At 51.6% G+C, this 11987-nt stretch overlaps 1 protein-coding gene across 3 annotated transcripts in view; it reads left to right on the forward strand.

Moving 5' to 3' along the window:
- Nucleotides 1-11568, forward strand: part of LOC123449114 (rho GTPase-activating protein REN1-like) — a 33260-nt gene extending 21692 nt beyond the window's left edge. For all 3 annotated transcript variants that reach the window (XM_045126202.1, XM_045126203.1, XM_045126205.1), the window contains 10 exons: nucleotides 17-181; nucleotides 265-314; nucleotides 1713-1773; nucleotides 1853-1936; nucleotides 9548-9664; nucleotides 9739-9899; nucleotides 10043-10148; nucleotides 10581-10638; nucleotides 10806-10888; nucleotides 11047-11568. In XM_045126202.1, the coding sequence (XP_044982137.1) occupies nucleotides 17-181; nucleotides 265-314; nucleotides 1713-1773; nucleotides 1853-1936; nucleotides 9548-9664; nucleotides 9739-9899; nucleotides 10043-10148; nucleotides 10581-10638; nucleotides 10806-10888; nucleotides 11047-11199 (1038 nt within the window). In that variant the 3' untranslated portion in view covers nucleotides 11200-11568. The remainder of the gene's footprint in view (nucleotides 1-16; nucleotides 182-264; nucleotides 315-1712; nucleotides 1774-1852; nucleotides 1937-9547; nucleotides 9665-9738; nucleotides 9900-10042; nucleotides 10149-10580; nucleotides 10639-10805; nucleotides 10889-11046) is intronic.
- The last annotated feature ends 419 nt before the right edge of the window (nucleotides 11569-11987 follow it).

Below are 11987 nucleotides of genomic sequence, written 5' to 3' on the forward strand. Positions count from 1 at the left end.
GGTTGTTCAACCTCAGATGAAAGTGGGAAAAACAGAACGTGCTTTGTCAAGGGAGGACAAAGAATCAAATGCATCCACAGATCATATACCAAAATCCCATTCAGCATCTTCGAGAGCAAAATTTATGAAGTCAAGCAGCTCAGCTAATAGGGGCAAAAGGACATTATGGGGCCGTACTTCAGTAAGTTCCATTGTCATCTGCATAGTTCTGCATGTCAATCCTACCATGATAATCATAAAGTTTGACGAGTAATGTATTTACAGGCAAGAAAGGACCTGTCAACAGAGGACGTTGAGGGCTGCAGTGATGATGAGTAAGTAGCCGGCTATTTGCTCCTGTAATGCTCATTTGAACGTGCATTTATTGGAGATATAAAATAATTCCAAAATGCAGATGTAAACAAATCACACATGTATGACATGCTATAAAACATCGATACATATGGGACTCTTTATTCATAGGATTATAACAACACAGGAATGCACTAGGAATGCATGTATAGAACAGAGGATTGTAAAACACTGGAAAAGTTTTACATGACTTTTGAATCGTAAAAATACCGGAGCCCTACTAATGATGTTCCAACACTAACTTGATTGATCCCATCACCGTGCTTTACCTTGATCCTACGCGTAGGAATAAAACATGAGGTCATAGTGGATGCTAAATTTCCTATGTTTTTCCTTTGGAATGGCGTCAAAAGTAAATTTCCCTATGTTTCCTTTGCCTCATTCCTACGAATAAACGATGTTACAGTGACGGAATCCATAAGAGTTCTAATCGCTCGTAATTGTTATATTCGTCCTCCAGGTCTTGTAGTTGTATGTAGCTCTTAAATGGTTATATTTGTGCATGAATTTTTAAAGTGCACACATTATAGCACATGTTGTATATCCTTGGATTTTCCACATTTCTTTTCAAAATGCACTAGTGCATGTCATCAAGTGAACAAAATATAGCATGTCAAGTGCAGATTTTGCACAACTCTTTTTGAAAACATGTACTTGCTTTAAAAAAATATGTGAAACAGTCAAGGACATACAAACGTGCTGTAATGCGAGAACACGAAAGCACAAATATGAGCATTCGTGAACTGCAAAAGGCATATACACATGCTGTAATGTGTGCACTTGAAAAGCTAATGCATAAATATGACGATTTGTAAACTGCAAATGGTATTTGCACATTTTCCATGGTCAGTCCTAGAACGTCATTGCATCTGCATCTGCAATATTTGTACCTTCTAAAAATTGCCATAGAGATTGAGGTTTGTGTAACGGTGTGGAATTTTTTGTTTGTATGGGCAAGTCAGAGAGTGCACATGGTTCGAATTGCATACTTCCACACTAGAAAAGATCCCCAAATTGTAGATGTGCTAACATGTTACAAGATGTAAACCTGTAAATATTGTGCAAAAATATGATCGGCATGCACAATACAACAAAAACAAAAGGTTGTAGTTGCAAAAGTCCAAAAGAAAAATTGCATCTTTCATTTTCTTTGCATGACACACATTTTTGTAGGCACACAAGTCATACATGTTGCTATGATTCCCTTTTAGATTCTTCCGAGATGAACAAGTACTTTCTGGAATATACGCACTCACCCGTGCATGCACATACTTTCTGGAGCATTATTTTCCCATAATATTTATAATTTACACTGTTGATATTTTTGAGTTATTGATATTCTAATTGAGCTTCTATATTAGGGCTCTTATTGAGAAGCTTGAGAACAACAAGGCCGATCTCCAATCTAAAGTTGCAAAGGAGGTGCATCCTTTTCCCCAGGACCACACAAAGTTATGTAACATAGAATTCTTTCATCTGAAATGATGTTTGTATTTTTCAGGTCAAAGAAAATAAAAACCTCCAGACAAGTCTACAAAAGCGAAAAGAATCATTACATGAACGTCGTTTAGCACTTGAAAAAGAAGTAAGAGCTCAAACTCAAGGTTTTTATTTTCTTTCCAGAAAAAGAACACCTAGGTCGCTTGTATCATTAATTAAGGGATTATGATACCATCAACGAAAGAAAACTTGCTATAGATGTGGAAAAGCATCAGAAACTATGTGAAGCAGGAATGTTACGCTAGCAGTTATAAGCACAAGTACTATCCAAACATCTTAAGCCAAGAAATGTGACCATATCATGAAAGCCACATTAAGTTTGGGGATGGTACTCACATTTTGGAGTCAACAAATGGATTCTCTGCACTTTACTCAAGGTTTGATCGTGTCATTTCTTCAGATGGGCCATTAATTCTTGCTGCTGAAGCATCTGACATGCAGAAACTCGTGTTCCTTCACTTTTTCCCCTTTTAAATGCTTCATTAGCTGTTACAGAAAACAGAATTAGCGTGCCTTGCTGCTCATACTTCATCTTAGAAATGTTCTTTAGCTTTAAGACACTGTCCTATATCATAGAAAAGGCAACCAAGCTACCAGTTCTGGCTCAGTTTGACAGTCAAACTTTATTAGGTATCAGAAAAAACTCCTTGAGATTTTGTCGAAACATATGGGTTTCTGCTGCATTTTATTTGGATTATGTTTGACTGGTTCTATCTTAAGATGTTTTAGTAACTCGCTACGAGCTAAGAGCACTTACCCGGACAGCCCCATGTGGCCATGTAACTTTCATACTTGACTTCGGCTACAATTTGAACCATTAGCCTCCTTTTAAATAATGTCAATGTTTCTTGCAATCATGGTAATGCTAAGCAATTATGTTTCTTGTAACAATGACTATTATGATCTGGATTCCACTAGCTATGGTGGCCCAAACTGGATAATTCTACTAAAACCTTTAAACGCCACTTTGTTTTTTTTTTCGAGAAAGCGCAAAGGACCTTTGCGTTTCATTATATTGAAAAGATAGAGTTTGTTACAATCCTCCTAGGAGGCAGGATACAAGCATTCTAATGCTACTTAGTGTACATCCCATGTCTGCGGTAGGATAACCCGAAGCCCTTTGGCTCCAGCCCGTGCCCATAAGGTAGCCTCCTCCTTGATTTTTGACATTAGTGCAGCAATGGAGGGTTGTGCCCTGTCAAACACGCAATCGTTGCGGTGCTTCCATACCATCCAGGGTAGGAGCAGGGTGATGGATGCCATCCCTTTCCGCTGCGGGTGGGGGGTGTTGTGTCGCGCGCGGTTCCACCAGTCCAGCAGCGAGTCCTCTTGGTTGGGCATCCTACTGGCAATCGAAACCACGCGAGGACCTCGTGCCAAATCTGTTGGGTGAATGGGCATGCAATGATGATGTGGTGGATAGTCTCAAAGGCCTGGTCGCATAGAAGGCATCGTGGATGCTGCTGTAGGCCGCGACGGGAGAGGCGGTCTGCAGTCCAGCATCTGTCCTGCTGCGCAAGCCAGAGGAAGAACCTAACCTTTGGCGGCGTCCATGCCTTCCATATCATCTTCCAAGCAGGGTAGGTTACCGATCCATGGAACGTGGCGAGGTAGGCAGACCGTGCTGAGTATGCGCCCGTGGCAGTCCATTTCCATATCAGGCGGTCAGGTTCGTCGGTGAGGATGGTGTCCGCGATCATCTGCCAGAGCTGGAGAAACTGCCCCATCTCGTGTATGCCAAATATGCCCTGGATGTCGCGGGTCCAGCTATTTCCTTGTTGACCTTGTGCCACCGTCCTCTGCTTCCGCCGTCGCTTGGGGCAGCAGGCGTATACCAGTGGCGCGATCTCGCTGATTGATCGCCCCTGGATCCAGCGATCCTCCCAGAACAGGGCCATCTGCCCGTTTCCCAGCTCCATGGTCGTGGAGGCAAAGAACAGCGCACGCTCGGTGGCTGAGAACTGAAGGTCAAGCCCAGCCATGCGCGATCTATGTCTGTTTGTGAAAACCATAGCCATCTCAGCCTTAATGCAAGCCCAGCACGCTCAAGGTCGCGTACGCCTAAGCCTCCAAGGGAGATAGGCCGGCATACGCGTCGCCAATTGACATGGCAGTGCCCTCCCTTAGCTTCGGCTCTTCCAGCCCATAGGAATCCTCTCTGTATCTTCTCGAGCTGCTTGATGACTCGCTTGGGCGGGGCGAGCACGAGGAGCTGGTGGATGGGGATCGCGGCGAGGTCTGACTTTACCAACGCGAGGCGGCCGGCGCGGTTTGTGAGGTGCGCCTTCCATGCCGGCAGTGCATCGCCAGTCCGGCTCATGACCGGTTGCAGCTGCGCCGTAGTGGGTCGTCGCACCGTGAGCGGGATGCCGAGATATGTGATGGGCAGTTCTACGATTGGGCATCCCAGGTGAAGAACGATCGGTCCAGCCTCTTCTTGGTTGCAACGTAAGAGTGTTGCGGAGCTCTTACCAAAGTTGACGTGCAGTCCTGACACTCGCCCAAACAGTAGCAGCATCTCCTTGACTGCAGTAATGTCGCATCGCACGGGGTGGCAGAATAGCATTACGTCGTCCGCGTAGAGGGACATCGCTGGGATGGCGCGACGTGGATGTAGCTGTTGTAGGATACCCAGCTCGACAGCGCGCTTGACCAGCCTTCCCAGCACGTCGACGGCGAGGACGAACAGCTGCGGCGATAACGGGTCACCTTGGCGAAGCCCGCGCCGGTGCCATATGGGAGGGCTAGGCTCCCCGTTGACGAGCACCCTAGTGCTTGACGTGGATAACAAGATTGCTAGCCACTCCAGGAATCTATCTCCGAACCCGAACCGGCGCAACACCTCGAACAAGAATGGCCAAGCTATGGAGTCGAAGGCGCGCGCTAGGTTGAGTTTGAGCAGCACTCGTGGCGCTCCCAGCTGGTGCAGCATCCGGGCTGATTGCCTCACAAGGACAAAGTTGTCGTGGAGGCTGCGGCCGGGGATGAACGCGTTCTGGTTGCGACTCACCAGGTCATTCAGCTTTGGCGCGAGTCGCAAGGACAGAACCTTGGCGAAGGTTTTCGCCACGAGGTGTATCAAGCTTATTGGGCGATAGTCGCCCAGGCTGCTCGCGTCGGGTCGCTTCGGAATCAGCGTGAGGAGGGCCTGGTTGAGCCGGCCAAACCCTCGCCCTCGCATCTCGTAGAGCTGCTGGAACACGGCGACGTAGTCGTGCTGGATAATATCCCAGCAGGCACGGATGAACTCAGCAGTGAATCCATCCGGGCCAGGCGCCTTCCGGGCCGGCAGTCGCTTCACGGCGCTCCAGATCTCGTCGGCCCCAAAGGGCGCGTCGAGGTCGAGCAGGTCGCGAGGCTCGATGAGATGCTCCAGGTCTAGCGCGCAGTCGCGCTCCATCGGCGTGCCCAACAGCGCGTCAAAGTGCTCGAAGGCCGCCTCCACCATATCCCTCTGGTCCGTAAGAATCCGATCATGAACGTTTAGGGTATGGATTCTGTTCTTCTGCCTGCGGTAGGTGCATTGTCGATGGAAGAACGAGGTGTTGGCGTCCCCGTCCTGGAGCATGGTGATGCGCGACATTTGGCGTGCGATGGAGCGCTCCAGGGAGGCCAGGTCGAGGTGGACCAGCCTCAACTGTTTGTGCAGCCATTGCTCGCTGGGGGTGAGGATCCGGGTCTCTTGCGCACCATCGAAGCGCAGGCACAACTCCCTGGCTATCGCAAGCTTGTGTTTCACATTCCCGACGGAGCGCGCACTCCAGCTAGTCAGGCTGCGCGCAGTGGCTTGGAGGCGAAGCGCAAGGCGCCGGAATGGGTCGTCGTCGTGGACAGAGTGCCATGCAGCTTGCACCGTTTCCTGGAAGCCGTCGAGGCGTAGCCAGAAATCTTCAAAATGGAACCGTGGGCGTCCTTTTGGCAGTGGCGAGCAATCCAGGAGCAGCGGGCTGTGGTCCGATATAACGGACGCAAGGCAGCGTAGGTGGCATTCTCCGTGCATGTCCTCCAAGTCGGATGTGCACAGCACACGGTCCAAGTGGACCAGGGTGGGCGGTGACTGCCCGCTGGACCAGGTATACCGCCGTCCGTTTAGGTAGATCTCCTTGAGCGCCAGGTCGTTTATGAGGCGTCGGAAGCGGCCCATCATTCGCCTGTCAAGATTCCCATTGTTCTTGTCCTCGTCTTTGTATATGAGGTTAAAATCCCCACATACCATCCATGGGCCGTTGCAGCCTGCACGCACATCACGGAGCTCTTGCATGAACGCTATTTTTGCCGCGTCGTCCTGTGGACCGTATACCACGGTGATCCACCATGGCGTCCCTGTCGCGGTAGAGAGCTTGGCGGAGACAGCGTTTGTGGTGAACAAAGGGTCTGTGATGGACACCACTTTGCTTTTCCACGCTAGGAGGATGCCTCCTCTCGACCCATCGGCGGGTAAGTACGTGTAATCATCGAACTCTGATCCCAACGCCTCGAGGACGGTCGACGAGCAGATCAATGCCATCTTGGTTTCTTGCAGACATACAACCGATGCATTCGTTGTGCCAAGGAGCGACCTAATGCTCGACCTGCGCGCGCGAGCGTTCATGCCTCGCACATTTGCCACAACTATCTGAAGGCCGTGATCCATAGACACGAGATCGACGGGCCTTGCGGTGCGACATGGCTAAGTCGCGACAGTGGCGACGATGGGGTCGGAGGGACTCGACGCTTCCTCGAAGGTAGATGAAATCTCCCGGTCCACCAAGGCAGCGATGGCTGCGAGCACAGTCAAGGGGATGGGCGTGGCGAAGACCCCATCATAGGCGCGCATCTCGGCCTGCGTGATCTTCTGGTCTAGCCCGATGATGCCGAGTGTGCGCAGGACTTGGACCTGCGCCCTTCTCTCCGCGGTCGAGGGAGCGGCTGACTGTGTAGCTTTGGTGGCTGATCTGCCGCGGCGCTGGGTGGGGGAGAAGTTCAATGGGCGATGTCGTGGTCGTCTGTCGGGCGTGGGGAGAGCAGCGTTGAGGTGTTTGGTGGCGGCCGTGAGGAATTCCCCCAGCGTGAGCGCGCGAGGCTTCGTCTTCCGCACTCCTGTGCGACGCATCGTGACCGGAGGCGAAGCGAACTTGCCAGGCGTTGGGGTAGACGACACGGGTGCAGGCTCGTCGTCGATCAGCTGCGGCGTGCATGGCGTCTCGGCCACAAAGCTGGGCTCCTGGCTCAGTAGCGCAAGGGGCCCGAGCGGAGGTGGGCCTGCACCCGGGGTTGCTGCGTCTGGGCCTTCGCATGGGCCGTCCTCGTCGGGGTCAATACCGGCCGGTGTGGCGGTGGAGGCACCGTTAGTCTCGTCCTCCCGCGCCAGGCTGCGTGTGGGCTAGTCTGCAGAAGACTCCAAACCAGTAGCAGGGCGTGACCCAGGCGAATCGCCACTTTGTCCCGACACAGGATCAATGCCAGGGGCGCAGATGGACCCCGCTGGCTGGGTGTCCGGTACGTCGCTGCAGGGAGGGGGGTCCTCCTGATCCCGAGGTGCGCCCTGGTTGGTCGCAGCGTTGCTGGGTCCAATGTGTCCGCACGACCCCGCGCTAGGCGACATGCGGTTTGAATCGTCGTTGGTCCGGGCCGCAGTCGTGGGTGGGTTCTGGGCCAATGAGTGCTCGCCAGCTGGCGGTGCTTCTGATCCTGTCGGGCAGGGCGCTGTTGGTACGGCAGCTTTCGCAGGAGCGGCCACAGGGGGTGGCCCCTTTGGCTGCGAAACCCGCTTTCCCCTTTTGGCAAAGCGACGAGTGTGCTGGGCCCCGCCACGCTGACCGGGCCAGCCATCCATCTTGTTCCCCGCGTAGCGTACGGGCGGTGGCGCTGCCGAGCGAGTAGATGGCCAGTTAGAGACGGCCACCCCGTCGGCTCGAAGCGCACGGCCTGCCGTGTGCCAGCCGAGGGTGTCGATTGCCATGCCATCTGCACGGCCGGCCGGCGGCGCATCGTTGCGGCGGCGCTTGCGGCCGCGGCGGCGGGCGCGGCCAGGTCCTGGGCCAGTGGCCGGGTCGTTGCCCGTTCCAGCCCCTCCGCTGCCGTCGCCAGGGTCTGCGCTATCCCCCGCGCTACGGGCGACCGCTCTGTCCACCTCGGAGCGAGAGAGCGCGACCGTGAAGGGGTAGATGAGCGTGCGGACGGAGGGCGCGACGGATGTGGAGCCGGAAGGGATGAGCTCAACGATCTCGAGTTCGTCGGAGCGGCGGATGAGGCTGGGGTCGTGGGCGCGGCCAGAGAGGCAGAACACGTCTAGGTCTGCGCGAGAACGCGTGTGTGGGTGGAGGCGCTCGATCCACACGCTGGGTCCAAGGATGTGCTCTGCCGTTGCGAGGTGCCAGACATGGGCGGGAATACCGCGGAGCTCGAGCTCAACGCGATACTCGAACGCGCCGCAGCCGGCATGAGCGAGCTTGCTCCAGGGACGAAGCGTGAGGGTGAAGTGCAGTCCTCGCACGAAGTGTTCGCCGCGGAGTCGGTCCATGGAGTGCTGGGAGCCGAAGATGATGAGGAAATCCTCGGGGTGGTGGGAGTGGACCGTGAAGTCCCCCTCCTCGAGCTGGAACGAGCGGTACATCTCGCCGGCGACGTCCTCCGGGGTCACACGCGGCCTGGTTCCAGCGATGGTGGCCACCAGGGCGCGGGATAGCACCACCTCCGCCTCCTCCATCTCGACGGAGCGAGCCATGATGATGCGCGCTGGCACAGGGCCAGCGGCCATCGGCGCTGCCGGAGTTGGGGCCGGAGGGGGTGGGGCTGCAGCTTGGCGTGCGGGTGCAGCACGCGGCGCGGCGGCGGGCAGAGGCGCAGGCTTGGGGCGCAGGTGGGTCTCGCAGTCGCGGGAAACATGGCCGGAGATGAGGCACCGCCGGCACCTGACATCATTGGTGCAGTCCCTCACCCTGTGGTAGCGGTCTAGGCAACGGAAGCACAGGCCGGCAATCTCCTCCGGGGAAGGGCTGCGCGGGCGTGGCTCGGCGCAGGCGTACGACGAGGCCGGCGGTGGTGTTTGCGCCGGGAATGCTGGAACCCGTCCGCGTCCAGAGTGACCTCGCGTCCGACGCGGTGCACCTCGGAGCGGGGTCCCAGGCGGTCCTTGGCGGGGAGCTTGCCCGCAGCCGTCGCCGTGGCCGCCGCGGGGCCTGCCGCCTCCGGCGCGGCGGCAGCAAGTCGCAGCGGGGCCGCCGGCGTGCGCGCGGCCTCACAGTACGAGCGCGCCGAGGACTCCCCATCGGACTCGGCCCAGCGGCGCTCGCCGAAGGAGACGTGGTCGCCGGAGCGGGAAGGGGAGGCACAGGGAGACGCCATGGAGGTGGGGTGGGGCTTGGAGGAGCGCTGCCGGCGGGAATCGACGGCGGCGTGGTGGGGGTGGGCTAACCTAGGCTAGGGAGGGGTGGGAGCGGAGCCATCTCTGCCAAAACGCCACTTTGTCGTTCTCATTTATAATTTATTCATCACAAATTAGATGATACAACTTATTATACAATGGGTACCTTACTGGGACTTTCAGTTAATGGCGACCACCAGTCTATGAGCCCTCAAGGTAGGCGATTGTTTGGTACAGCAAATCGTAACTCATGAATATATAGTACTCTTGTGCTCATGGAGTTGTTTTGGTACGTTTTTAGAGTAAGTTTTGCATTTTCTATTCAACAAGAATAGCTTGTGCATTCAACAGGTGGAAACTTTGCGAGATCAGCTGCAGAAGGAGAGAAGTTTGAGGGCCTCATTGGAGTCTGGGCTGATGAATATGCGAAGAGGGCAGGTGTCCCTCCCGTCATCAATAGACAGCAAGGTACTTTGTGTTTATATTTCGTTAAAGCTTAAATTCTTTTCACCATTTTGAAAATTTTCTTCTGTTGAAAACAGACTAAGGCTGATCTTGAGGAAGTTGCTGCTGCTGAAACTGATGTTATGAATTTGAAGCAAAAGGCTGGTGATCTCCGCGGACAACTCAGCAGCCAGGTCCAGCTGAGCACCACCTCACTATGTGAATCATGCAACAAACGGCTCCTAGACAAGCTTGCCGAGTAAGGCTTTATTTTAAGTTGGAGTAGTAAGGCTTTCTTGTTAGATCCTTTCTTAGTATTTTGTTCTGTCTATTTAGAGTTCTTAATCATGGAAAGGAGTGTCCTTGAAATAGACTTGTACTGAAGTGGCTACTTTTCTCCAGAGAGAAACAAAATGCTGGACTTTCTCCAGAAATCAGCTCATCAACCGAAGGATCATCAGCTGTTGGGCTCAATTCTTTATCTCGAATGTTACCCAATGCAGGCATGGTAAGACCATACGAGTGCAAAAGTCCAAGGTTTTTCCTTCCGCTTTGCTAGAAATGTCCTGTCTGGGACCGGGACTGCTACTCTGTTGTTACCTTGCTGTGAATGGTCTAATGTTATTCCTGATACTACCTGGAATGGTAAACATAATATATGCTGTTCAAACTGTATAAGCAAGCTTGTCATGTGAGTTAGAATTTTCCTGATATACAATAAGAACCTAAAATGTCTGAGGTGCCCAGTAACAATTATGCCAAAAGAAGTAAATGCCCTTGTTATCTTGCATATTTCAATACTTTACAAATAGTAGATTAAGTGGCAAAGGGCCCAGGCTCATTGAAGTTAAGGATGATTTGATGGAAACACAACCTGGTTGTGCTTTTAAGTTCTTCCATTTTAGTTCAACTATTCAATAAAATAATTGATTCATTTCAGGCGGATATTGTTGAACAATTGAGAAGGCAAGCTGCACAGAATTCATCTTCTTCAACAGGTAAGCCAGCTCACCGGAAGCTGCAACTGAGTACTAACTATCAATACAATACAGGTCCAGGTGGTAATATCAGTAATTATACTTGATATCATTAAAGTAACTGTGCCCAAGGAAGCAAAAGTTAATAACAACAACCTTAGTAGTTCAAAATGATTTGTTTTGCCCAGGTGCTCAAAGATTGTTGAGGCAGAACTCAAATAGCCTAAACAGGCTTCAAGGACCGAATGCCTTTTCAAGTATTAGAACAGAGGTAACCTGTATACCTTGGGACATATATGTGCTGTTTTTTTGCCTCCATAAACCATCGTTTCTTAAGCCCTTGTTTGATACTCCTATAAGTTTGTGGGTGCTGCTACTGCCTTTTTTTTACTGAATTTATGCAACTATATATGCATGTTATTGTTTCAGGAACCTGGGGGTGGACCACCAACTGCATTAGCTAAGCTGACAAACCGGCTCAACTTCTTGAAAGAAAGAAGGGCTCTGCTTGCGAGTGAGATGCAAAACTTAGATTTGGCTCGCCCACCAACGGCACCACCTCCAAATAAAGACTCCACATGAGGACTGGGAATTTGACACTGCATCATCTTAAAGCTAGAAAATCTAGTGGAGCACATGAGGACTGGGAATCCTTCTACTGCACATATGACAACGCCACAGGGACTACTTCTTTGAGGTGGAGATGCATATGATAATCCTACCGTGAGAGTTGGACCCAGTTCAAGATGCGTGCACATGTATTTTCATTGGAAAAGGAGCATCGCTGGTAGTGTTCACCAAAATCGCTGATCGCACGAACAGCTTAGTCTTAGAGTACCGTAATTAATTAACCCCACAGTTTTATTGTGTTTTCATAATGACATTTTGAAAGTATTGAATTGTGGCATGTATAAGAAACACATGTCCATATATTCTACTCCGTCCGTTCCTTAATATAAGTCTTTTTAAAGATTTCACTAGGAGACTACATAGGGAGCAAAATAAATGTATCTACGCTCTAAAGTATGTCTATATACATCCGTATGTAGTCCCCTAATGAAAACTCTAAAAAGACTTATATTTAGGAACGGACGGAGTAGTAGACCACAGCCAAAGTGCTCTTCGAAATGCAGTTTGCCGGCTGCTTTTCAGGGAGTTCCTGGTAGCCTGAGAGAGTTTCACCATGTTTTTTTTTTGCTGCGCTATATGATCAAGTTTTGTAGGAGTACAATCAGATATGGATACAGATACACATATGCTGATGGCGGTTATCCTGTGCCACGACCCAGAAAGGATGGTCAATATTTCATCTCTTCCGTTTGTGTTCTTCAACTGTTTTGCAGCAGTTGTATAGCTGGAGCATACTGTTT

Source organism: Hordeum vulgare, chromosome 4H (genome assembly GCF_904849725.1).
Source record: "Hordeum vulgare subsp. vulgare chromosome 4H, MorexV3_pseudomolecules_assembly, whole genome shotgun sequence".
Classification (NCBI taxonomy): Eukaryota; Viridiplantae; Streptophyta; class Magnoliopsida; order Poales; family Poaceae; genus Hordeum; species Hordeum vulgare.